Source organism: Hippoglossus stenolepis, chromosome 21, assembly GCF_022539355.2.
Source record: "Hippoglossus stenolepis isolate QCI-W04-F060 chromosome 21, HSTE1.2, whole genome shotgun sequence".
In the NCBI taxonomy this organism is placed as follows: domain Eukaryota; kingdom Metazoa; phylum Chordata; class Actinopteri; order Pleuronectiformes; family Pleuronectidae; genus Hippoglossus; species Hippoglossus stenolepis.
This window is the reverse complement of record NC_061503.1, coordinates 15,776,873-15,803,147: the sequence shown is the minus strand read 5'-3', so window position 1 is coordinate 15,803,147 and position 26,275 is coordinate 15,776,873. Positions and strand designations below refer to the sequence as shown.

Sequence of the window (26,275 nt, the reverse complement as noted above, 5' to 3'; positions counted from 1 at the left end):
CGTGGATCAGTGTTTTGACGGGGTTCCTGTTTGTTGTAGATTCTTCTTTGTCACGAATGTATTTTCCTGCTCTAAAACACTACACCTGTGTTCCTCAGGTCTTGAAATCTCCTGCTCCGCCCAGTCGTGATGCTTCGGACACATTTTGGCTCCACGCATCCGTCCAACACCTCTGGCTCAACCCTCTATGATTTCACCGAATGTTCGGGTTATGAGACGGGCAAGTACATATGGGTCGTTTGCACATTGCTGTGCTCTGCTGCCGGTTTTCCTGCATGCGTTGTGATCCTCTGGGAGATGTTTCAGACTCGCAGGAAAGGAAGTCCCCTCACACCACATGAGTTTTTCATCCTGAACCTAGCCGTCATGGATACTGTCTTCTTGGCCTTCATCCCACCTGGGATGATAAATCACTTAACATGGCGGCTTTTATGGTTTGATTATGTCTGGAACGGTTTTTATGCCCTGAACACCTGTGGGAGACCCCTGATGATGGTGTGCGTGTGTCTGGACTGTTACCTGGCTGTGGTTCATCCAATCACCTATCGTACCAGGAAAAGTCTGACGCCCCGGGTAGTGATGGCCGCCGTCGTCTGGACTTTGACGATTGCCTTTGGGCTTGTAGCAATGACTCACCCCAATTTATTCGTAAACATTGTTATCACAGCCCCATTTATAGTAGCCATTGTAATGATTGGCGTGTGTGATTATTTCATCCTTCGCACTTTAATCAAGTCCGGACAAGGCAAGAATAACATCCACCCGCAGAAGCAACGAGCTCTTCAGACCCTGATCAACAGCCTGGTCTTGACTCTCGTCTCGTACCTTCCCCCAGTGCTCATGTACACAATTGGCATTTCTCTCATCAGCGACAAAAAATTCTTAATGTGTGTCATCGCTATTCCGGCCACCATGACTTCCAGTCTGGGATCTATTGTCATGCCTCTTCTCTACCTGCATAACATTGGGAAACTGGAGCGTTTCAGGTGTGGATGCTGCAGGAAAACCTAACTTATCTCTCTCCTTCCTGCCAATTCAGGCTGAGGTAGAAGTTCATGCTTTTTGTCCAATTGCGATATGTTTTTATGGGTTTCCTGTTATTTTATTCTTATATGTTGTTTCTCATTTCCTTTAACAACGTGTGTGTTGTATTTTTGCATGAATATTTGTATTTTGCTGTGATGAAAAAGTACTTTTAAAAGAAAAGTTCTAATGTAGCTCTCCTTTATACTTTGATCTGTATCCTCAAGACTCTGCATGTTTGCCTCGTGACCTGTTTGCCTAATGTTCATATCGAAGTCATGAATGAATAGTTGTGCTACAAAATTAAACGTACAATGAATAATAAAGTTGCTTTACTCAGTAGGAACCAAGCTAATCACACTGTAGGGAACTGCTATGTATGTATGTATGTATGTATCTTTATGGTTGTTTCTATATATTGGCCTTGGGATACACTGGATAAGCAGCATAGATAAAAGATGGACACATATGGTGAGATGTAGCATATGTAGTTTGCATCTTCATCACTAGGTGGCAGGATTGTTGTTTACAGTAACTTTCATTGACTCAAGTCTGAGTTTTCACATTTTCTAGCTCATCATACGCGTAATATCAAAATAATGTCTCTGTGTAGATCTCAGGGTTTAATTTCAGTTTATATAAAAGTTAGAAAATGACGACTGCACAAAGAAAATCCAGCATCAGAACACGTGGGAGGTTTAAATGTTTTATATGCTTTTGAAAACACACAATGTCTGCAAACGATTCCATATAAAAAAACGACCATTTCTTCATAAAATATTTTCTTATGTATTTACCCCCTGCACATTAGAGCAACTGGTCACAATGTTCAAAGGATTTAATCAAATTAGCTACCAGAGTGATTGTTTTTATTGATATATACACTGAATTCATATGATACACATTTACACGATGGGACTTACTGACCAAACGAGTAGGAAAGGATGCGTTATTAAACTCCCAATAAAACAGTTATTATTCATGTCCTGTCACAATCACACGAACTGCGAAAGATTTTTTTAAAAAAAACAATATTCACATGAAAGGTAAAAAAAGATAAAAGTTTTCTTCAAAATGTAAGTTAGAGATATTTCATTTTATTTAAAACCTTCAGCACACTCCTGTTCTTTAAACTGGTTCTTTCTTCCTCTGTGGATAAAAACACGAGAGTTGAGACCCATCGACACACTTAACGTAGATTGTTAACAAATTTATGACGACAACCTTTGTCCGCTTTCATTCAGTTCATGTTTCCTCCTTCCTTGTATCACGGTGACACAATTTAACAGCACCAAACATCCGTGGACCTTTTGGGATATTTAGATAATTCTAATCAAAAAAGCTGATGAGTTCAACAGGGAAACTGAAAAGGTTTCTGAAAAACCACCGGGTCCTCAGGCTCTGTACCAAGGAGGTTATGCTTTTTAATTACTGGATTACACAGAAACCACTGAACCCATTTCCCCCTGGTGGAAGGATGCCGTATGGGTCAAGGAAGAACTCATTAAAGTTTGGCACAGATCCGGACAAAGGGGCAGATCCAGAAATTTCTTTTATTGCAAGTTAGGGAGTCTTTTATTATATATTTCCCGCACGGATATCTACGAGTGTGTGCAATCTGGTGGCAGCTTGATTGAATTTAAGGGGACTATTGGACCTTGGCAGAGTTACACGCTCTACTGAGTGCCAGTATATTGAATCTAGAATAGCACACAATAGAGCACACACCTCCACCGAGGCCCAACAGTCCCCTTATGAAACCACAGATTTTTCCCACTCATAAATATGAATCCCTTTAACTTGATCTTTTATTTTTTTATCATGATCCACGAATTATTCTCTGAGAAATCAACAACAATGTTGAAAAAGAAATCCTAAAATTCCTAAATCCACCCTCTGATCTGGGTCCAGGACTAAAGTTAACACACAGACAAACAGGGTAAGAACATAACAACTGTGGCAGAGGTCATATCAGTAAAAGAACAACAGCAACTAACAAACAGTATAAAGGCGAACCGATGAGTTTCCTTAACGATGTGCAGACGACCTCTAAAATGAACAATTCATACAAAAGTGACACTACAGTGTAAACACACACACACACACACACACACACACACACACACACACACACACACACACACACACACACACACACACACACACACACACACACACACACACACACACACACACACACACACACACACACACACACACACTAACTGTGGCAGCTTTCAAGCTGTGTGTCGTGGTCTCATCATTTCCAAGTGAGATAGAGAACATCTGCGAGCTGATGTTACCACCCTGTGAAAACCTGGGTTTTTTCCAGCAGAGGTGAATTCTCCTTCCTCAAAAACACTTGGATGTTTTAGAGGAAATTGAAGATTTTACTGGCGCTACTGGGTCTTTAAATTATGATTTAAGTTCAACACACTCCTCTAGATGCAGAGAAACTTATACATTCATTAGTGTTTTTAAAACTTTTTTTATAAAATACCACAGAATCAGTGTAAAATCTGCTTTTCTCTTAAAAGACACGAGGTCTTCAACTGTCAGCAATAACACAGGAAGGGTCTCATTCCAAAACACTGTAGTGTATATTCATAATAATAATAAAAGACATGAAAAACTGTAATATGAATCTTATCACTCAAAAATAATTCAATCAATTCATTGTTAGTATACAATAGTTGCAGGTACGGATGTAAAGTCTTATGTTTTTATTTAAAAAAAGAGGTTATTCTTAATTATCTAAGATTAGGTATATTTTTTTTGATATTTTATCCTGGAACAAAACTCTTCAAAACCCGTAAGAGAACATGAAAATAAAAAGCAAGTTTTGCCAAAGACTTAAGGAGTGAGAGTGACGGTGGAGGACGATGTGGATCCGCCTCAGACCTCCCACTCTGGACACACTCTGTTCATTGTGTGGACGACCTCTGAGAAATCACACATCTCAGGGAAGAGAAGTTCCTCCTTAAAGAACAACGCTGAATCTCAGTAGTAGCTGGTGGCAGCTGGAGGATGAGCTGCGGTTTCGTTTAGTGAACGACAAGATGCGAGGAAATTTATGTCGAGATAAAAAAAAGCCCCGAACACTGAAGCACATTCTGCTGCCGGGTCTCAAACCTCTGCAGAAATAAAAACTCGACTTCTCTCTTTTCAAAGCTGCGACAACACCAGTCGCTGGGACGTGTGACTTGGGAGAGCACTGACTTTCCAGCGAGGACATGGGGGGGTGTGGGGGGTGTCACACAATGGCTCTATTGACTCGGGTTGACCTCCCCCAGCCCAACGCTAGTTAACATTAAAAAAAAGTCTTCAAAAAAATGCTGTTGATTATTAACTGGGACGCCAGTGTGCTCTCGCTGAGTGGAATTTGAGCCATGCACTGATTATTCAAATCGAGCAGGGAGACATTTTTGTCTCCTCAGAATCACATTGAGCTCCAGTGTCCAGTGCACAAATAGACAAACAGCAGAACGACAACACGTGTTTGTTTACGAGGCAGCGCTTTCCACGAGGATACAGAGAGGAAGGCCAGTGGGAGAACGAAGGCAGCTGGAGGAGTCGGGGAGCAATAACAAACATTTGACAGGCGTTTGTTTAACACCTTGGCGATGTTTAAAGCGTTTATTAAAGCGGCTCAATGCAAAAATCAACGCTCGGCTACACTATGGCTCCCCCTACAGGTTGGAATGCGTAATTCGTAAATACGAGTTGTGGCCTGAGCCCCCCCAGTGAACACGGCTGTACACACGTGCATTTGTTGACAAGCTGAAGGTGAAGAATCCAAGGAACCATGTTGACTGACCACGGAGAGATTTGACTCAAATACTTGTCCGACGACAACAACAACATCTGTCCTGCAACTTTTGGCCAAAGAGTGAAATATGATCTAATATTCTCCTCGGTTTCTTCGGTGCCAGTAAAGTTGTGTCCACACTGACAATGCCGGTTGTATCTTATAGCTAGCTGCTAGCTCTGGTTGTTGGTGCAGTTCCAGGCCTCCAGGGGGCACTGTGGCGATAACAGACGACGCCATTCTACCGGTCATAAGTTTGTGTACCATCAAAATGATAATGAAGCTTTTATTCTACGGTATAAAAAGTACCTAGTGTAGCTTGAAACAACTGGTTACTCATTGAACGCACTTATTCTCTCACACGCCACAACGAACCTTAAGGAAGTAACTTCAATGAGTAGCTGGTGATTTGTGGAAAAGCGCTGCCTCGGTGACAAACAGAAAGAAATTCTTCATTTCTTGTGGAATATTTAACAACAGCTCATATGAATTCTTGCACAGTGAACGGCCTCTGAAACTAAAAAAGCTCATTGTGATAACACAATCTAGGGGCGGGGGCACACATGAAGTACATGTCCCTGCATAATGCATCATTAAAATGCAAATAATTCTCCCTAATACTTGGCAAAACCGTCAATCCCTGAAAGGTTTCCGCGACCCTAACTACTTGTTCACTGTGTTTTCACAACAAAAACAAGAATTTACTGAGATCTGTGCGGTTTAAAATTCAGCAAGTACCTCATATCTCATCTGCCGTACCACAAAGAAGCTGCAGCCACAGACACTAACAACCACATACATCAGTGCAGCACAATGCCTCTGTCTTCTGCATACAGGAAGCCTTTCTTTCTGGGAGCATATCTACTGGCCAGATGGGCTGCAGGGCCTTCTCCGGCCAAAACAAAATGGCTTTGAGTGTACTGAAGACCCCCATCAGGTCCGGGAGAAAGTGACCAGAATACTAAACGCAATCCTGAGTGCACACCATGGCTCAGTTGTCAAAGTCTTCTATATGTTTTTTGCCCCGTTTAGCTGGACTGGAGCAAATCAGGACACGGGAGGGAAACATGGGAAATATTTTTTAAAAAATGCTCCACGTGTAGAAACAACCACAAAGAAGTTAGAAGAAAATTAATGTTTTAAAAAAAAAAGAAAAGGAAATGAGCATTAGTGAATCCAGTCACATTGGATTGTGTGATGATCAGACTCTTCTCGTACCATGATGGGTCTCCACCAGTGAACTCTTCTGCTTCTCCAGTACTGGGTTATTTACAGAGGCCAAGTAAACTTCTTTTTGACACTCAACAGATTGCTGAGAGGAAGACAGTAATACAAATGATGCCGCGGACACCAGATTAATTCCACACAGTGTTGATTTGCCAAATATCCTCACCTGGCTTGGATCTTCAGAGGATTCAGCTCCATGTGCTCTTTCCTAACGTCTCACACACAAACACGCATCCATCTTCCCTTTCTCTCACTCATCTGTTACCTCAGTAGAACTTAATCTGACTCCTCTTGAGTTCATTGCATTACTTCTGTTCCCTCTCTTCAAGTATGTCCGCTCCAGGTGTCTGCTAGTCCCAGATACTCTGGATTCTCTGCTGTGGAGGTCACAAACCCATTCACATGCCTGGGCATTCCTCCTGCCCCATCCCCTGCCCCTGCTACAGCGTTGGCTTTGGCCACAAGGTCCAGATAGTACGGGTTGTCAAAGGCCGGAGAGGTTGAGGACCCGCAGCTTGGAGGGACCAAGTATCCTGGGTTTTCCACGCTGTGACCGGAGTTCAGGCCGTTGGGGAGGCGTCGCTCTGCTCTGGAGCCTTTACGAGGCAGCGTGGTGGCACGATCTGGGATTCCCGGTCTGAAATCCAGAACCTCCTGGTTGACGTACTCTGGTCAGACAATGGGAGAAATAGATTTTCAGTTCAGGGACTCAATCATACAGAAGCTAGGCAAATCGTTTATAGTAATCAACCGCTTATAGCGATCATCTTGGCCCAGGGGACAAACGTGATCACTATAAGCAGTTTCCACTGTATTACTTGTGGGAGGAATCAGCCGCTCACCTGGCACAGTTTGATTATGATTGATTCCATGATTACGTCTGGGCAGCGAGTGATGAAACTGATGAGGATGATGAAAGCCGTTCGGCCCATCTGTCTCCAGCTCGCCTTGGCTGCCGCCGGGGTACGTGGGGTCTTTGCAGTAGCGTCCAGGGCTGGCCGGGGGCAGCGAGGGGTCGTCAGGCCCCCCGTCAAGGAAGACAGAGTCAGACTGGCTACCGGCCGAGGGGCTGCGAGCCAGCGTCGGGTACTGAGGAGTCCAAATGCCGTTGGAGTTGTTGGCCCCTAATGGTAGGGTGGGGTACTGGCTGCGGCCGAGAGTGGTCAGGGAGGAGTACATGCTCCGAGGGCCGCCTGTGATGGACGGATCAATGTCTAATCCCTGATCTCTGCTCTGCTGGTGAGAAAAGACGGAAGATTCATGATGGATGAAAAACAGACACAGTAGCGGTGAGAGGCCTCGTGATTTTTTCACCCTGCACGTGTCTGTAATCAGGGGAAAAGAAGCAACAACCATATGTGTTGGGACGGGGTAACACAAACTCAGTCCCTGTCGTCCACCACTCACCCTGTGTGACTGGTGTCTGGACGGCCCGTTGGACTGAACCCCGTCTCCTGGGATCCTGGGGAAGAGGTTCGGCTGAGGCACCAGATACTCCTCAGCATCCAGCAGCTCCCTTATGTTGTTCCCTTCCTCCTCCATGAGCGTCCGGAAGAACTGGCTGTCCACAGGGCAGGACATGCTCATCTGCTCATCGTTCTGCAAGAAACAACGTGGATGTAAAAACAGCATCAAATCTGGACATGTATATTTCCTCTTTTTCCCAACCCAACACAGTGACAGAAGATTTCAACTGACATCGAGATACGCTGGACATGTGCATTACATCAGAAAAACAAGACACACAGGAGTGAAACATTTGCAGCGTGAAACACACGTACCTGAATGACGACATAACGAGGAGGGTCTCTGGCCATGACGCTGAAATCATTCACCAGATTTTTGAACTTCGGTCTGCTCTCCGCATCGATCATCCAACCTGCCGTTCAAACATCACAACGTCATTAAAGTAGTGTTTAAACTACCACTACTATTGGCTCTGGTGTATCAAATTATCCATTATGAAGCAAGTCGGTTCAGAGAGCATGGAAATCTCTTTTTTTTTTATTATTTCCAATGTTTTTATCCTACAAAGTTCAACTTGACGGTTCAGGAACATTGACTCCTCTGCTTTGACCAAACAGAAAATGTTCTACAACATGAAAAGAACATGTTCATGTGCTGTTTGCATATTTACCAGACCAGTAAATTATTGAATTGCTTAGAACACTGAGACACAAACTGAATCTATCAACAACCACTCACATTTGACCATGATCATGTAGACGTTGATGGTGCAGATGGGCGGCTGGGGAAGTCGTTGTCCTCCCTCCAACACATCTGGGATTTCCCTCGCTGGGATCATGTCGTACGGTTTGGCTCCAAACGTCATCAGCTCCCAAACGGTCACTCCTGAGCAGGAAAGATCCAAGTCCAAAATAAGACACACACCAGAACGTTAGCTAACACTCGAAAAAAATTATAATTTACTGATTCACTTCATGAAAACTTGCAAAAAAGGAATATTTTATTGCATTATTCTCCAAAAGAAAGTAATAAAATCTGCACAAAGACTAAAAAACAAGTGGGTCACTGACCGTAGCTCCAGACGTCGCTCTGATGAGTGAACCTCCTGTGCAGAATAGACTCCAGAGCCATCCATTTAATTGGCACCTTAAAACAAAGATACACCAGTTCTTAAACAATAAATCGAGCCTCTATGTTGATGCTCTTACAGACACAGTCGTGGTCTTACCTTCCCTCCCTCGGCGTGATACTCGGTCTCGTCTATGTCGAGCAGGCGGGCGAGGCCGAAGTCTGTGATCTTCACGTGGTTTGGGTTTTTCACGAGAACGTTGCGGGCGGCCAGATCTCTGTGGACCAGCCGGACCTCCTCCAGGTAACTCATGCCCTACACACACACACGCACACAGATCCATCACCCGCAAATCCACGTGTCCACAAATATACAAACTGATACCACATCAAATTTAAAAAAGAAAGATAAGGTGACAGACACAATCAACAACATTCAGACACTTGGGTTGTACTAAATATAAATAAACTTCTAGTTGTAATATTATAAGCCCTAATACGACTCTGTGCATCTAAACTAAAGACTGTATGTAAAGATGGACGACATGACGGCTCCTAAAATGTGAAGCCAAAGCGTCTCCATTGCCCCCTGGTGGCTGGTAGCAGTATAGTTTATAAATCCCACCTCCTCCTTGTTAGCGGATGGGACATGGACAAAACTAAAAAGTCAAAATACACGTCAAATACATTTTTCTTTAAGATTTAGGTAGTTCTTATTGCAATAATGTTTGTTAAAGGGGTCAAGTGTTTCATGCTCACGTACCTTGGCGATCTGCACACACCAGTTGAGGAGGAACTGGGAGCAGATGTGGTCCTTGTTCTCCCTGACGTAGTCGAGCAGGCAGCCATATGGCATCAGCTGAGTGACCAGCTGCACGGTGGAGGTCAAACAGATTCCCAGAAGACGGCACACATAAGGGCTGGCCACCCCCGCCATCACATAAGCTTCCTGGGAGAACACAGACGACGGGTGTTGAGGTGGTTGTGAACTGTATTTATGTGTAAGTGTTTACATGTGTATCTGGGTTATACTTACATCAAGGATCTCTTTATTGGCTTTTGGCGAGGTGTTCTCTCGTAATACCTTAATAGCCACTGGTATTTTCACGTTCTCCCCGTCAGGAGCCCACACTCCCTGAAACAGTTATCAAAACCTCATGAAATATGAATAACAACTAAGGCTGTATACGTGTGCATCAGTGAGTTTTGTGGATTCTGCGGAAGAACTGGATCCCAGACCTTGTAAACGGTACCAAAGGCCCCTGCACCCAGCACCCTGAGTTTCTTCAACTCCGTCTCCTTTAGGATACGCATCTGAGCCTGATTGGGTGACGCACCACTGGGTGTCAGAGGCTCTACCAGCTGTGCACGTGGAGAAAGCAGACAACAGATTCCTTCAGTACGAACACTTAAGTAATTCCCATTGAAGCTGCTACACGTCTAAAAAACTAAAACATAACTTAAATCATCCATATTGGTGACCCATGCACACCTCATATTCTTGCAGGATCCTCCTCATGGTCTCCTTCTTCTTCAGCTTCTTGTGCCTCCTCAGGTAGAAAACCAGCAGAGCCAGCAAGATGAAGAAGAGCACCACCCCACCCACTGCAGCCGCGATGGTCGTACCGGGTCTAAACAGAGAGAAACAGGTCAACACAGCTCACCAGTGAGCAAATCCTGTTTAAACCTGTTTAAACTGTTCCAGCATCAAATAATCTGTGTGTCTAAATCAGTGATTCTCAAACTGTGTGGCGGAGGCATAACAGGTGGGGCGCGCGACCGGGAGGGGGAAATGTGAGGCGGAACTAATGTTATAGCCGAACTAATATTTTGACGTCCGCATCTCTTTAACAGCAGCTCTTCAAAAACCAAGTTGAAAAGAAAGTAGGATGAAGCCTGTCTTGCTCTTGGGTTCACAGTGAATGAAGGAGGACATGAGGAGAGACCAGTGTGTCTTTTAGGTCTGAAAACTCTATGAGACCCAACAAATTAAGAAGACACTTAGAAACATTACACCCCAGTCACATGCATGTGTTCTTTTTGGTTGAGCTTTATCATCTTTGTAACAAAGTGATTATAATTGAATATATTTTTTCTCTATTTTTGAAAAAGTACAGACTGATGGAGGAATGTAGTGATAAATGTCACCAAAAGTACTAAAATTAAGTTGAATTTAAGCAAAGTTGTTGCACTATTTTCTGAAAAAAGCGACAAATGTCACAAAAAGTTGTTTGAAAAAGGTTTTTTATTTGCACATCAGAAATTCCTGAAAGTAATGTGAATTTAATGTTCATGTGTATGTTATGTAAATACACATGTTAAACTTGGCCCATTTTGTTGGGGCAGGGGAGTGGGTGGGGCATGAAAAATATTCTAGCTCCAAAGTGGGGCATGACAGAAAAAGTTTGAGAACCACTGGTCTAAGTGAACATTTGTGCCAAATTTGAAAGGATTCTCTTGAGGCATTCTTTAGATAACATGTTCGCAAGGCAAAAAAGGGTTTTATGATATCACAACAACCTTTACCTCCAAAATCTGTTCATCTTCGAGTTCAAGTGAATGTTTGTACCAAATTGGAAGAAATTTCCTCAAGGTGTCTCTGTCCTGTTGCATTCACAGGACCAAAAAATGTGTTTTGTATGTTTGTGACCTTGGCCTTTGACATTCAACCAGCAAATTCAAATCAATTAATCCTTGAATTCAGCTGAACATTTGTAGCAAATTTGGCAGAATTCCCTCCAGGGGCTCTTCAGATATTGTGTTCACAAGGCAAAAACATTTGATTTGTTAGGTCACAGCGGCCTTGACCTTTGTCAGTGATGGTAATGGTCTCTCACCCTGTCACCCTGTTGTCGACGGGGCAGCCTCTGTCGTCCGTCACCGTGCAGCTGAAACAGAGAAAAATTAGGTGTGAGATTGTTCTCATTGTGCGTGCAGCGGGTTCTTACAGCTCTGCCTCTGCGATGTGCGTCCACTCACGACAGCGAGCAGTTGGTGCTGCAGGGAAGACAGTGTCCGGACGCATTGCTGTACTTCCACACAGTTTGCTGATCCTCCTTCACGCCGCTGGGACAGTGGTCCACACAAAACTCACCGTCCTGCGCGTTTTCACACTCTGTGCAATGATCTGCACCCTGAACGCACGGAGAGAAATATTGTAGAAAATATTTTAATATATTGAGTCAACCAGTGTTCACAGAGGTTACGTTACTTTATGACTCAACACATTTGGATTAGGCTTGAAGTGGGGGGGGGTAACTTCTGACATGCAGCTGGCTGTTTAGATGAGGCCTCTTTCAGATCATATTTAGAAATGAAATCCACCATAATCACACTGAGACATATCTCACCGGTCCATGACAGGAGGCGGAGCCGTTCAGAGGGCGACACTCTGTGTGACAGACAACGCACAAAGATCCGTCTGCGTATTCACGTGTGTCCCTGCAACAAGCACAGAGGGGATTTAACCCGACAGAGTTATAATCTTAATGCATCCGACAGTGTCAGGAGGGAATATGTGTTGAGAAAGGTTCTTCTTATCTTATATATTTAAGAAGAGGTTGAACTAACGTGCAATATTTAATCAGGTTTACGATTTTGTGTGTGGATCATTACTAGAAACTTTCGTCCTTTGTGTATATGAACTTTAAATCTGTGCCATCTTGTCCCCAATATTATCATCACATGTATTCGCTTCGTCAATGATGTACAGTTGCTTTAGGGCACAATCTGAGCTAAAAGCTTTCACATTGATTTATTGAGATTACTGTCAACCACCCATATGAACTCATTCACCTCTTCACTATCAGCCAATCTGTTGCTAAATTTAGGTTATTTACCGGAGAACTTGTTTGAGGATTATGACTCTGTTCCATGGAACATTATCAGCCGTGTTTTTATCGACGTAGTGCAGCCACACCCTCAGAAAACAAACGCACGTACACACTTTCTTACCCCTGATAGATGTCACACTGCTCTACACACTCAGTGCCACGTTGGAAAGCTTTACAGGACACACACTGGCCGGGGCCCGGACCCCAACAGCCCCCTTTGCACAGCGGGTGACAAATGTGTCCCTCTGCCTCTGAAAACACAGACACAGCAGAGCATGATGCACATGGTATTTCTTACTGGCTCCTTTACAGCATTAACACTTGAATGGACACAATGTGTTACGAGTAAGTTCCTTGTAACAGTGAAAATTGTGAATTTGTACCTAGGTTACTTAAAATAAAAAGCCCAGAAAAGTATTTTCTCTGTTGTTCTTGCTGGATTTCTATTGGAACAACAATTGGGAGTGATTGTTGTTTCTGGTGTTACGTACCGCAGACAGTGGCGTCCTGGTTGAGGCTGAGGATGCGTTGGGGTCCCTGGGTGGGATGCAGGAGAGTCCCCCAGGGCAGTGAATTGGTGTAGCACAGCTTGGAATTGTTGTTCAACAGCACCAAACCTCCACTGACGCTGCGTAGTGAACGCAACCCAAGAGACTGGATGTGCAGATTTTGGATGGCAAGTGAAAACACTCCCCTAAAAAAAAGAGGATTAGAGGCAGTGTTGGGTTATTTCAAATCAAAAAGGACCAGGAGCAGAAAAGACTGAATCTTGGACACAACTGGAAAAATGAAGAGGAAAGCAAATAAAAGACATTTTGGGTTAGGGTTAGCCAACCAAATACCAGCTTATAAAATCAGACCTTACTGTCTCACAGTTTCAGATCGTACACTTTAAACTACGGCCTAGTTTTGAGCATGCTCGTTATTCCTGGTAGATGTGAGCTGCAGGTTAAATCAACAGTGCTGGGTAATAATTAGCCTTTATGACATTGAAAGTGAACAAACTGGAACCAAACACACAGCTCAGACACAGAGTCGGTTGATGAACATCAACCCTGAAAGAACACAGAGAGAAACAGAAACTCTGCATTGACTAATAAAAACATGTTTTTCTATTCAACGTCTGTCTTCCTTCACACAAGCATTATCTTGCAGGAAGCTAAAATAACAATGAAACCCACTCCAGTCTTGTATGAGGAGTATATAAACATATATATTTTTCTAATTGGACAGGACGGGGGGTTAATAAGAGAAAGAAGGGTGAGCATTAGGACACACGTGTGAGGGGGGCAGTTTAAAAGTCTTACTTGTAGAGCATCCTGCCTCGGATCACCTTCAGGTTCTCAAACACACTCAGGTCAGTCCACTCCTCTGGCCAAGCTTCAATGTACAAGTAACCTGCACAACAAAATCAGACAAAGATACTAAACACTCCAACAGAAGAGATGTAGTACACTGGGTATAACATCTATGTAGTGTTTAAATACATTGAAACACTTTAAACTCTGTCCGGTACCTGTTATCTCCTCCAGTTGCTTGAAGGAGCTCAACTGCTCCAGAGTCACACCTGACGTGTTGGTCTCAGGGTCCCTGGACAATGACAATATAAAACTTGAGTAAAACTTTCATTGGATTTGAATGTTGTACTAATATATTCTATACTTTGATGTTTTTTACTCCATTTTATGTCCATAAAAGTGACATGCAGTGACATGAATGTCACTGCAAAGGGGAGATGTGGCTCTATGCTGGTGATTCTATCTTTCTGAGCTCAAAATGTACAAAAGTTTGATATTTGGCCGATGTGTCTCTTACCGTGCAAAGCTCTGAGAGAAGAAGGCAAGACTGCCAAAGATCTTCTTGCACTTGTTGAACTCCTCCACATTAGACGATGTTACCATGGTAATGCCGTGGTTGTCCATGACGCCTTGGTTGTCCGTACCCAGGCCATAACACGCTGCAAAACACACCAGGGTAACACATGAATCATAAATCCAGATAATAATCTGAGCTGAGTGTCCCAAAATGACAGGACCAGCATACGTCCATATAAACCAGGACATTATCAGCATAGAATGAAATACAAGCTGTGTTTAATGAAACCAAAAACAAGTGAAACAAAGAGTCCAGCCTGGGGCCTCAAGCTATTTTGACAAGTAGAGGAAATGCCTTATCTAAAAAAAATAAAAATAAAAAAAGATTTCCACCAATTAATCGTGTTATTCTTTAAATCACATTATTTAACTCCACTAGATAAAATCCAGCAATCCCTCAAGTGTAGAACTGGAGTAAAAAAAGAAATGTTGCACTTCCTACTATACATAAATGATCTAAGTTATCTAAATCTACCAATCCTTGTTCATGAGATCAGCCCGAGTCACAACAAGGTTATGCAGGAACAGGTTAGTTCACTTTGCACCATCGTCAGCGCGTGATGCATCTGGACATCAGTCAGAAATAATCTATTACATCATCAGAGCCGCACAATATCAAACAGTTCTCCTGGATGAATTGTACCTTTGGGACAGTCTCCTTCACACAATTCACACTTCTGCGTCTCGCTTCCATTAGGATGGGTGATGATAACTTCCTGGTTGGCTTTGGGACAATTCAAAGTACAGGCCACATCCATAGCCAGGTAGTTATCTAGAGACAGGGAGACAAAGGAGGGGGAAAAAATGAAATCATAGATGATTCAATGTGAAGCTGGTAGCCTGAGGTCTTGCAGAAGCAGGACTTCGATAATAAAAAAATGTTTATTCCTAGAGTGAAGTTTGTGTAAATCTTGAGAATGATCACAAAAAAGAATCAAAGCGTCTGTTATCACCAAGATTCCCCACAAGAAACACTTAATCATCATCTGCACAGTGGCCACGAGAAGAGCACCGTGTTTACTGTGTTTTCAAGAGAAATTCTCACAAGGACACGTCTTGATGCAGGTGGCTCCAAAGTTGAACTTTCTGTTTGGGTTGGGTTTGGAGTGATAGGAGATGGGGTCGTAGATCGTAGGTGCAGGACAGTTCCTCCTACACACACCGCTGTCGTTTAAGTGCCTGCACGCCTGGAGGGAGGAGGAGCCAGGGAACACGTTACTCCAGAAAGGACAAAGGACTGTGACATCACATAATGCTCGTGTGTATGTGTGTGTAGAAGTGTGTGTGTTCTACCAGGCAGTCTGAGTCTTTGGGTCCTGTGCATCCAGCAGCACACTGCATGTGACAGCAGTCGTTGGGCAGAGGACCTTTGCACCGCTGACAGCCAGACGCACAATTGATACGAGTCACTTTGAATAAAAAAGGGAAAGGTTTTCACTGCTGTGATTCTTCCAATGTAAAACCAAACAGCGTCACGTTCATGCTGTGCACTTTGTTTTAACTCACAGGCTTGGCAGTCCTGCGCAGTTTCTCCCCAGCAGCTTTTCCCACATTCCGAGGAACAATCTGGACCTGCACCAGGAGAAATAAAAACAAATAAGGAGGGTGAAGCACTTATCACACAATTTAACCAGAAAATACAAAACGAAGGGGAATACTTAGAATCAGAAATACTTCATTACCATTGAGCCCAAAGCCCTGATGTGCTTAATCTCAGCAACATGCCCAGTATTTAGCCATAAAACAGGTATTGGGCAGTAAGAGGTTTAACAAAGTTATCAGAACTTTATCCATGATTACAATCTACAGAATAACTGTCATTACAACTCTGAGGTTCCCCCTGCGTGCTGTTGTTTTGTCATTTATTTATTTATTTACTGTAGCACGGTAGATAGATGCTCTTCCTGCAGTACCCTGTGAGATGTTCATAATTTCAATCTGTCAATTGTCTGCTCACATTCAGAGGCTCGAGCCTGCAGTCGGTGCTGCCTGCTGTGAATGGTCTGCTTGTCCAAGGTGTCCCTCCAAATGATGTGCTGGGGGTCTGGGAAGCACAGCTGAGGGTTCCCCCAGATGTACACACTGCCCAACAGGATCTCTGCAGGGGAGACAAAACATGAGAAAACTCCTCCTCCTCCTCCTCCTCTTCCTCACCCTACAAATCTTCCAATTAACTGTGTTTTTGTTGATGTTTAATTTCCCTGAAATGAAGCTGAATTTATTCTAAGAACCAAATATACACACAGTCCCAGTCCACTCAGGTCACACTGTTGTTTCAACTCTAAGCTCTACTATCTTATTATCTGACCTGTGAGGCTACGAAGCCGCAGTGTCCGGAGCCCCTGTCCGTTCAGAGTGTTATCCAGCACGGCCAAGGTGTAGCTGGAGTTGTACTTCTGGCTGCCTCGGATGATCCGCAGGTTGTCCAGAGGCACCAGATCCACCGACACGTGGGCTACGAGTACATAACCCTGCACCTCCACGATCCCCTGAAGAAGAGAGGCGAGGAGACAAAAAGGATCAAGTGATGTAGCAGAAAGAGGTAGATTGAGTAAAAGCACCATCAAGAACAACAATATACCTGCAGGAAGGAGAGGTCGGGTTTCCCATGAAGGTGTGTAATCTCCAGGTTGCCGTGGACGACCTTGCAGTCAGTGTAGAGCAGCCTCAGGGTCTCGTAGTGGTTTTCCAGGCTCGAGGGCAGGGTCAGCTTCATATCTGTACCCAGGCATACTGCAACACACACATGACCCCAACTACATATAAGTGCACACACATCCATGTGTCAATACAGTCTAATTTAAAAAGGTCTGTCCAGGGGTGTTTTTGGATCAACTAACAATGTTGCTGGGAGAGGAACAGCTAATCTACTGTTCCGGACCATGACCTGATCCCAGATAAGCAGCAGAAAACAAATGGATGGATGGATTTGAAGAGGTTATGTTTTTGTGTGTTAGCGGGATTGCGCAAAAAACGACTGAACCGGTTACTACGCGCAGTGAACAGTAACGACTTTATGGACAACAGCCCGAGCACAACTGCGGGAGGAACATTTTTTATTCTGTAATGGCGAGATGGGGCCGTTACAGCTCAGCAGAGTAATGTGATCTCTGAGCGCCCTCCTAGTTTGCTGTTTTTCTCCATTTCAAATTGACGGAAAATAAATATCTTTGGGTTTTGGCCTGTAAAGGAGCTTGAAGAGGCCAAATGACTGTAAAGATTTGGACTCTACATATTTTGTGACAGTTTACAAGCGGCCTTGAATGTGTTCTTATGAAATGCAAACCACATGCACTGCCTCTGTCTGTCTCTTGGTACGTATGATATATTTTCCACTGGCAGCAGAGAGCACAGATTCCCCACAGTGGGTCACACACAGAATTACTCTCAGGGTCACACAGCGTTACAATTCACCGGGGGCTCTCTCGCAGACACATAGCTCCCATGCTTTAGCAGGCAGTCACATAGTGGATGGTCCCTCCTCTGCTGAGGTTATAAATGACTTCCTCTGGCTTCCTTCCCACAGTCAATAGTCAACCCCCACGTCTCCCGATTGAAACCCCCCCCGCCCCCTCTCCTTCCTGTGTTATCTCCTTTCGGAGAAGACGAAAACATACATCACCCGGGGAACAGGAAGTGGAGGAAGGGGATATTCACGATACACTGAACCTCAGGTGCGTTCTTGTCAAGTATGCGAGTGTCCGTCCTGTGCTAAGTTTCCTGGTGATTGCAGAACTCCAGTCATTTAAGACCCCCTTGCGTTATTGGGTCATAAAGTGTAAATAAGATCTGCATTAAAATCTGACAGTGAGCTACTGCAGCAAATGGCTCTGTGATTAATGCTGCGCTCGCTGCCAAAAATACACACCCCGTCGTTGCAGCTTGTGTCAAATATCAAATCAAATGACTAATCACGGCCTCCTTCTGCGATGTCATCATGGAAAACTGTTTTACATGCGAAGCCAAGTGGGAAGGCAGGATTTTAATCCTCGAAATAATTTTTTTACTAAGACAGAATATCGCAACCCAAACAGAAGCCGGCTTCCTGAAAATCGAACGAACAAACCACACACACACACACACACACACACACACACACACACACGTTACGGCACATTAGGTAAATGTGCCGTAACAGAAAGCACAACAGAGTAGATTTTCCATTTCTAAAAGTGTGTGTAAAGCCAGTTCTCAGCTTCCTCTCCTCTAATTCCCTTATTGTTTGCTCTCCAAAAGTCTCTCAGCAACGGCAGTGTGTGTGTCTCTCTGTGTGTGTGTCTTTGTGTGTGTTTGGCCTTGTGAGGAGCTGCCCACCCCTCCATCCCCACGGCCTAAAATACTCTCTCTCTTTTATCACTTACTCTGCCGTCGTGTCACTGTCCCTGCCCTCACATTGTTTTATTTCCTGGTTGAGAGCCAAGTTATCTCAACATTCCCCCTTTATTCACCCATTCTGTCAGTTTCCCTCAGTCTGTGAATTGTTGCCCAACTCTTTTTTTGGGCTCTGCAAAATGTCATTTCACAGGAATGCGTGTCTTCGCATATCTCAACGATGACACACGTGTACGTTTTTCCACCGGTGAGCGAGGAGAGGGGCCAAGAGGAACCAAGCTCTAGTTCAGTGTCTTGTCCAGAGACATGATGATGCCCCTGACCCGCCAGGTCATGAGACGAGGTGTGTGTGTCACACACACACACACACACACACACACACACACACACACACACACACACACACACACACACACACACACACACACACACACACACACACACACACACACACACACACCGGCTGAAATTAAAATGTCAAATAAGGCAGAGAGTTACAGAAGTTGTCAGCCACAGATCGTTCGATTACAGTTTCAGAGAGGTGGTTGGGGGCTGCTTAAGTTCCTCTGTCATTCTTTATCAAACCATTTTAGAGAGACACTGTACTCTTGCTTTACTTCCAACTCTTCTCTGGAACAGTAGTTTAACATTCGATTGCAACACCTTCTGGCTTTCGTGATGCATCTAGTTAGCATGCAGCTCGTCTGGTCAATATCAGCTGATGAAGTAACTGAACAGAAAGTGGATTGTTCAGACTCTGTTTCGACACACGTCAGTGTTAGAGGCAGGGAACTCCTAGCTGCTCGCTCTGGGAAGGAGTGCCACTGTTGACTAACTGGGTGATTTACAATGTACTGTGGAGCTGCAGGACAAGTGAATCATGATTCCTTGCAGGTGGTTAGGAGGGATTTCTTCAATATCAGCTGGTTTGGAAACTAGAGCTGTAATAAGTAACCCCCGCATTTAAAAAGATGGCAGGATTAATCGAGCATATAAAGAAAAGAAATGAATTGAAAGCACGGCCTCCTCTTTGCACTTTCCCTCCCCTGATTGTTTGTCTTCAAGTTAACTGCTTTAAGCCCTTTGCTCCCTGTTTATGATGTTGGAGACACGACTTGTTTTCATCATCACAGACTGTAACGTCTAAGAATGAACAGTAACTGATTTGATCTTGATCAGTCGAGGAAAGGATGTGTTGACGGTAAGGCGACTGTGACCTCCTGTACCTAGTGTGCTACTCAAGAGCGACCGAAAAACTAGAAGCCAGCTTGACGCCACACCTGTGTGTGTGTGGCAGCGTGCCAGTGAGCAGAGGGAGTGTGTGCATGTCTGTTTACCAGTGAGAGCACGGTAACAAACATGATGGCAGGGATGCTGGTGCAGGAGTGAAACTAGAAGCGTGGTGGGAAAGTCTGCAGAGCAACACACCACAACAGTCAATAAGATCCTCCGGCCTCTGCTCTCCTCTAATGGATCAGATCCCCTCAAATCTCAGCACAAATAGAAGAAGCAGATCCAACAGGACACTCTCTCAGTTTATTAGCTCTCAGATTCCACACGTCAGTCCTGATTCTAATGCAGCGCTAATCCTCGCAGTGAGTCTTGCATAAACTTCAAAATTCTCCCAACCTCCCCGAACACATTCTTTCTTCTCTTCCACTGTACGGCTGAGTAAAAGAAAACAGGTATTGCTCAACAGACAGGCGGAACAGGATCTGTGTTGTTCTGGGACTGCAGACGTGAACTGCTCACTCTGTCACACTGTGATGAACAGACGACAACAACTTACACGTCACAGCTCTCCTGCTTTCTTAGTCTGCTGCAGTTCGAAAAGCAGCCGTGCACAGAAAGTGCAGATGAGTTCATAAAATGATTCATTTCACATTTCAAAACGAGGTGAAAAGAAGCAGAGATGTGATGGAAGAACTAAAAACACTGGTACATTGAACTCTACAGTGATAGCAAGTGTATTAAATGTTAAAATGTTGTTTTTTCATTTTAGCACTAAAGTTAAGCAGAAATGTCCCTTTGATGAACCATTTCATCACTTGCATTGGTTTTTATTGATTTATTTAAGGATCATTAGTAACTTTTTGTGGTGAATAACCTACGATCTTTTACACTTATATAACAAATTATTATTCCAAATTGATATTTTACACAAATGAAAAATGTGTCGGACGTCCAAACCAAGTACGTCGCAATTAAATGAAATCTAAAAACAAAACAAGATCAGCAAAATAAATAGTTTGTTCCTATAACGAGGAAATTAAAACTGTGATTTCTTCGACAGATTTGTGTCGGAGGAGACACAAGGAAGTGTTGAATGTCTCCTCTGAAGCTGGTGGAGTCCCACTGGCCCCTTCCTCAGCCCAGAGAGTTAGATCACTAACACGGAGGCGAGACTGTGACTCACGGCTGGCTGAGTTAACCTGGCACCGAGGCCGATTCAGTAGAGCTTTAATCACTTCACCGTGGGTTCAACTCAATGGGTGAACTGGAGTGTGACAAAGGACATGAACTCTGCGGACACCACAAATACACAGGGGCAGGTTGCTAAAATAATATTCCAACCACAAAAGGAAGGAACAGCAACACAAACACTGACCTTTGGAGTCATACACTTGTTGGCCACAAGTGTGTGTGTGTTCGTGTCACTGACATAACAGTTCCTTGTCACCAAAAGTAGGACTGTTGAGATTTGTCCGCGTGTTGTTTAACTCGTGGTATAACGACCAATCAGAGCGCTCACACAGAACTGATGCACCACAGATCAACACTGTGGAGGAAAGTGCACCGACCTGTTCCCACTAACAATGCAGATGTATTTGGGAACTCACTTCACCTGTGACTGTTGGCTTTGTGTGTGTGTGGTTGTGTGTGTGTTGGACGCTGCAGCTAATTACAACCACGGGAGCTTCACTGCACTACGTCTCGTCGGTTTATTAGTAAACAGATCTTGAGTTCAATATTCCCTGATGGAGATTGATTGCCAAACTAAAGCCTGGTGGTATCTCATGTTATTACACTTTTAAAAAATCCCTTGTCTCCTTTCTCTTGCAGGTTTTACGATGTTAACAACTGCATTTTAAATACACTAAACTGTCAAGTGCATGTCAATAAAGACTGAATGGAAAGAGGAATTCTCTGTGTTGTTCATGTCAATATTTTTGCCGTCAGCTTTCGCCATAAAAAGGCTTTTAAAAACATCTGAGTGGGTTTATTGATATTCCACCTAATAGATTTGTATCAATACAGAAGCCAGTGCACCCAGTACGAGTATTAACTGGGGCTACAACCAACACTGATGGAGTTTTCCTTGACTATCCAGTCCAAATCTTTAAATATTACATTTATTGTAATGTAATGGAGTAATAAAAAGCAGCAAATACTCATATTTGAGAAGCTGCAACTTGGGCTGAACGATATTATATCAAGATCATTAATATTTCTTTTCAGTTCAAAGATTTTATAGATGTATTTTGCTCCTGAGTGACGGTTGTGGTTTTAAACTCTTCTTTATGAACTATGTTATACTATTATATGTTTACATTTATTATAAAACAGGAGTAAGAAAATGCAGCAAATCCTCACGTTGGAGAAGCTGCAACCATCAAACGTTTCACATGTTTGCTTTAAAATGACTTTTACACGTAATCAGTTGTGAAAATATGTTCTACATCAAACTATTTGTAGTGTGGACTGAAAATGTGTATAAATAGAGAGTAGATAAGTAAATAAGATCACACAATTTAATATTTGATCAAATCTTCGGCTCTTTTAAATGTCTCTTAAAAGACACTTTTAATCATTTTATACTGTTTTATTCTATCTTGTGTTTACTCTTTTCTCATCGTAACATTTTTTTATTTGTGTATCTATGTTCTGAAGTGATTTGCCTTCGTTGCATTTTTTATTTCTAACTTGTAAAGCACCTTTCTAACTTTGTTGTGAAAAGGTGCTCTACAAAATAAAGTTTGTTATCATTATTAAAGTATTATCAACACTTGTATAATAAACCCGTTCTTTTTATTATTATTATGATTTCTGGGCCAAGCCAGTAAATATGCACTTGTTGCACTTTCAGTTTAGCTCCAGTTTCCCTGGCAGCCTCTCCAGCTCCAAGTGTGACAAGTGGCCCCTCTGTGAGACAATGTCCCCTTTGGGGCCAGAAGGGAATAATTGACATCGTCATGATCCTTGTCGAACAATCACTGCTCTGTGGTTGTTGTTGGTTTGTTTTTGTTGACGAGCTCAGAAGATCCAGCTTCATGTGTGTGTGTGTGTGTGTCTGTCCTGCAGCTGAGAGGCAGCTCCCCCCCGCATGTCTCTCCTGTTTCTGGGCAGTTGTGTGACAGTGTGACAGTGAAGCTCCAGAAGCTTCTGGGTGACAGGTGGGATCTTTCTCCTCCGGCCGCCGCGGGGACTGTCTGCATGGGAGCGGGGGAGCGAGGGCAGCGGACCCGCGGAGGAATGCGGTCCCGCGGCCAGAAATATCAGCCTCCTTCGGGCCCCCGGCTCGACCGCAGATATCCCCCCCCCCACACATACGCAGCTCACATGTTATTATTGTGTCATATTCCCGGATAAGTGCCGCGTGTGTTTTCCTGTGAAAGAGCGAGAGGAGCCATGGAAGTTACCCACCTTCTCTGCCCAGCGCGCCCGTCGCTCCGAGCAGCACGGCCCCGACAAACACCAAACTTCTCACCGCCTCCATCTGCCCCGACACGCCGCCTCTAGTCCATGTTCCGCCGCTGGAGGTCCCCGACGAGGAGCCGCTGTGCTGCGGCTTCTCTTTAGTCCCCAGGTTAAGTTTGGAAGTAGTTTCCAGCTCGGTGCGTCGCAGCTCTTCGTCTCCCAGACTCACGGACTTCCTCCCTGTGCCTGGTGGTAGTAAAGCGTGACAGCGGACGAGGGGCGCGCTCCCGTGAAGGCCTGAGCGGGGAGTGGCAGGTCGAGTCCGCCCTCACTTCAGACTGCTTCATCTGCACAGCCTGCCACTACTTTCATTTAACCTGCAGAACTGAACCTCTGCAACTACTTTCATTTAATCTGCAGAACTGAACCTCTGCAACTAGTTTCATTTAATCTACAGAACTGAACCTCTGCAACTAGTTTCATTTAATCTACAGAATTGAGTTGAGTCTGCAACTAGTTTCACTTAATCTGCAGATCTGAACCTCTGCAACTAGTTTACTTTAACCTGCAGATCTGAATTTAGCCTGCAACTAGTTTAATTTAATCTACAGAATTGAGTTGAATCTGCAACTAGTTTCATTTAATCTACAGAATTGAGTTGAGTCTGCAACTAGTTTCATTTAATCTACAGAATTGATTTTGAGTCTGCAACTAGTTTCATTTAATCTACAGAATTGAGTTGAGTCTGCAACTAGTTTCATTTAATCTACAGAATTGAGTTGAGTCTGCAACTAGTTTCATTTAATCTACAGAATTGAGTTGAGTCTGCAACTAGTTTCACTTAATCTGCAGATCTGAACCTCTGCAACTAGTTTAATTTAATCTGCAGAATTGAGTTGAGTCTGCAACTAGTTTCACTTAATCTGCAGCTGAGCTGAACCTGCAACTATACTTTCATTTAACCTGCAGATCTGAATTTAGTCTACAACTACTTTAATTTAATCTGCAGAGTTGAACTGAGTCTGCAACTAGTTTCATTTAATCTGCAGCTGAGCTGAACCTCTGCAACAAGTGCACTTTCCTCTCCTGGACTTCTGGTATAAAGTCCATAGAAGTCGATGTGAGAACACAACAGGGGATCGTCTGAGTCCTTTTCAGACATGACCTGCGGGTAAAGTCAGGAGGATTGGGAACGGACTTTATCTTTCACACATGCACAACGCAGTTCAAGACTTGTCTAAGACTTGTATTTACATATTTAGACATACTTAGGACAGTTGGTGGAGGTATGTTCTCTATTGAGTGCCATAGTTTGTTCATCTATTCAACACTCACCTCACACCCAGAATTCATCTAACTTCCCTCAGAGTCCCTTTTTACAATAAAACTTAATTATGGATTTTTCAGTTCTACTCTCTTTACCAATGGGTTTTTGTGCTTCGTTGATTTTTATAAAGGGAAATTTCCATGCCAGGCGAGTTTGCAGAGCATCTTCTTGTTTTCTCATGCCCTTCACTTCGCGATCACAAATCAGGAGTTAAAGGAGGAAGAATAACGTCCATTCATCCCAATCTATCCAGTCTCCCCACCCACGGCAGCCGAGGGTCAGAGTCCAACGTGGTGCACAGAGCTATCAGGAAACAACAAAAAGTGACTCACTGAGCCAGACAGAACACGAGTCCCAGGCGAGGGTTAGTGGTTCTGCTGGTGTTTAAATGTTTGATTCCCACAATAATAAGCCCAGTTGATTGCCACTGTGGCCTTCAGGGGACGGAGCGTGTTCAGTATACTGGGTGTGCGATTTACTCATTTGTAAATATCAGTAAAATTAATTAAACCAAGTGTATTGAATTCTTAAGAAATAGTTGAACCCATAAAAACACGAGAGAATGGTTTCAAAAACTTAGCTTTTATTGTTTGGGAAGAATAAATAAATTATATTAGTTTGGGGGCTTCAGGGGTAGAAAAGTGAGGAGGTTGGTGATACTGTGTAAAACTCATAGAGCCCAAGGACAACGACTACACATACTGAATAAATGTGTTTTTGACAGTTTGACTTAACAGGCATAACAAATACAGACCTTGGGATATTAGTGACATAATGACAAAGAATCTGTGTGTTTAATTCTGGCACAAGGTCAGTAGGACTTTCAGATGGCTGTGGAAAAAGAGAGGAATGATTCACTTCATTCACTCTGGAGTAAATTGTTGTTTTTACAGTGTTATTTAAAGGTTCAGTGTGTAGAATTTAGTGACATCTAGTGGTGAAGTTGCATGTTGCAGCTGAATACCCCTCACCTCACCCTTCCCTTTAAAACATGATAGAGAACCTGTGGTAGCCTTCAGTTGTCATAAAAACTCAAAAGGTGTTAGTTTGTCCAGTCTGGGCTACTGTAAGAAACATGGTGTCCTCTGTAGAGAGGACACGCTCCTGATGTAAAGATAAAGTATTTAAATATAAAGGGTCCATTCTAAGGTAAAGAAATAAACAACTTGTTCAATTTAGATGAAACACAGTGAAAACATCTCTAGGATTATTTTATATTCAATTTCTGCCACTAGATCCCTTTCACCTAAATCGTACACACTGAACCTTATCAGCTACTGTCACAACAATGAGTTTATAACATAGACTGAATATAAAGATGGATGATATGTTTCCACTTCCTCCCACTATCCAGAAATTCAGCAAAACTACCCTGGATATAAAAGCTGCCATCTTGTGCATTTGGTAGTCGACCGACCAATCACAATTCAGTCTCAGCTATCAATCATCCCATTTTACCCTTTTGGTCCATGTCCCATCCAGTAACATGGAGAAGGTGGGATGTATGACCAACACTGTAGCCAGCCACCAGGTGGTGATCCAGACGCTGTGGCTTCTCCTTTGGGGAGTTGTCTAGGGCCCCGAGCAGAGGGGGGGGGCCCCCCTGAGAACAGCTGATAACGTCTGTCCACAGTGAAAACCCCCTCACAGTCCATGACGGGCTCCGACCATGAGACTG

The 26,275-nt window shown here is 43.6% G+C and overlaps 1 protein-coding gene and 1 long non-coding RNA gene across 3 annotated transcripts; one reads left to right on the top strand and one right to left on the bottom strand.

Moving 5' to 3' along the window:
• Positions 1-1,716: 1,716 nt before the first annotated feature.
• Positions 1,717-23,577, bottom strand: erbb2 (erb-b2 receptor tyrosine kinase 2). 2 transcript variants are annotated; one of them, XM_035145083.2, is made up of 27 exons: positions 23,277-23,577; positions 16,882-17,033; positions 16,609-16,789; positions 16,258-16,398; positions 15,807-15,872; positions 15,594-15,709; positions 15,346-15,487; positions 14,944-15,072; positions 14,242-14,383; positions 13,943-14,016; positions 13,734-13,824; positions 12,918-13,120; positions 12,548-12,677; positions 11,944-12,034; positions 11,573-11,727; positions 11,431-11,481; positions 10,086-10,224; positions 9,833-9,955; positions 9,630-9,728; positions 9,357-9,542; positions 8,754-8,909; positions 8,596-8,671; positions 8,264-8,410; positions 7,840-7,937; positions 7,466-7,657; positions 6,901-7,294; positions 1,717-6,726 (listed from the first exon to the last, which is right to left on the bottom strand). In XM_035145083.2, the coding sequence occupies exons 1-27, from the start codon at positions 23,347-23,349 to the stop codon at positions 6,383-6,385; spliced, it is 3,891 nt and encodes a 1,296-aa protein (XP_035000974.1). In that variant the 5' UTR covers positions 23,350-23,577; the 3' UTR covers positions 1,717-6,382. The 2 variants fall into 2 exon arrangements, with proteins under 2 accessions (XP_035000974.1, XP_035000975.1); XM_035145084.2 differs by having other exon boundaries at positions 6,901-7,291; positions 23,277-23,576.
• LOC118100227 lies at positions 17,892-21,769 on the top strand. Its single transcript, XR_004694420.1, has 2 exons — positions 17,892-17,974; positions 20,926-21,769. It is a non-coding gene; the product is annotated as an uncharacterized LOC118100227 (long non-coding RNA).
• Positions 23,578-26,275: the final 2,698 nt, after the last annotated feature.

Coding starts and splice junctions, on each gene's coding strand:
- erbb2 (XM_035145083.2), bottom strand. CDS start 23,349: ATGGAGGCGGTGAGAAGTTTGGTGTTTGTCGGGGCCGTGCTGCTCGGA. Junction 11,482..11,572: donor AGCACCAACTGCTCGCTGTC/GTGAGTGGACGC, acceptor TCTCTGTTTCAG/CTGCACGGTGACGGACGACA. Junction 9,729..9,832: donor CCTTTGGTACCGTTTACAAG/GTCTGGGATCCA, acceptor TAACTGTTTCAG/GGAGTGTGGGCTCCTGACGG.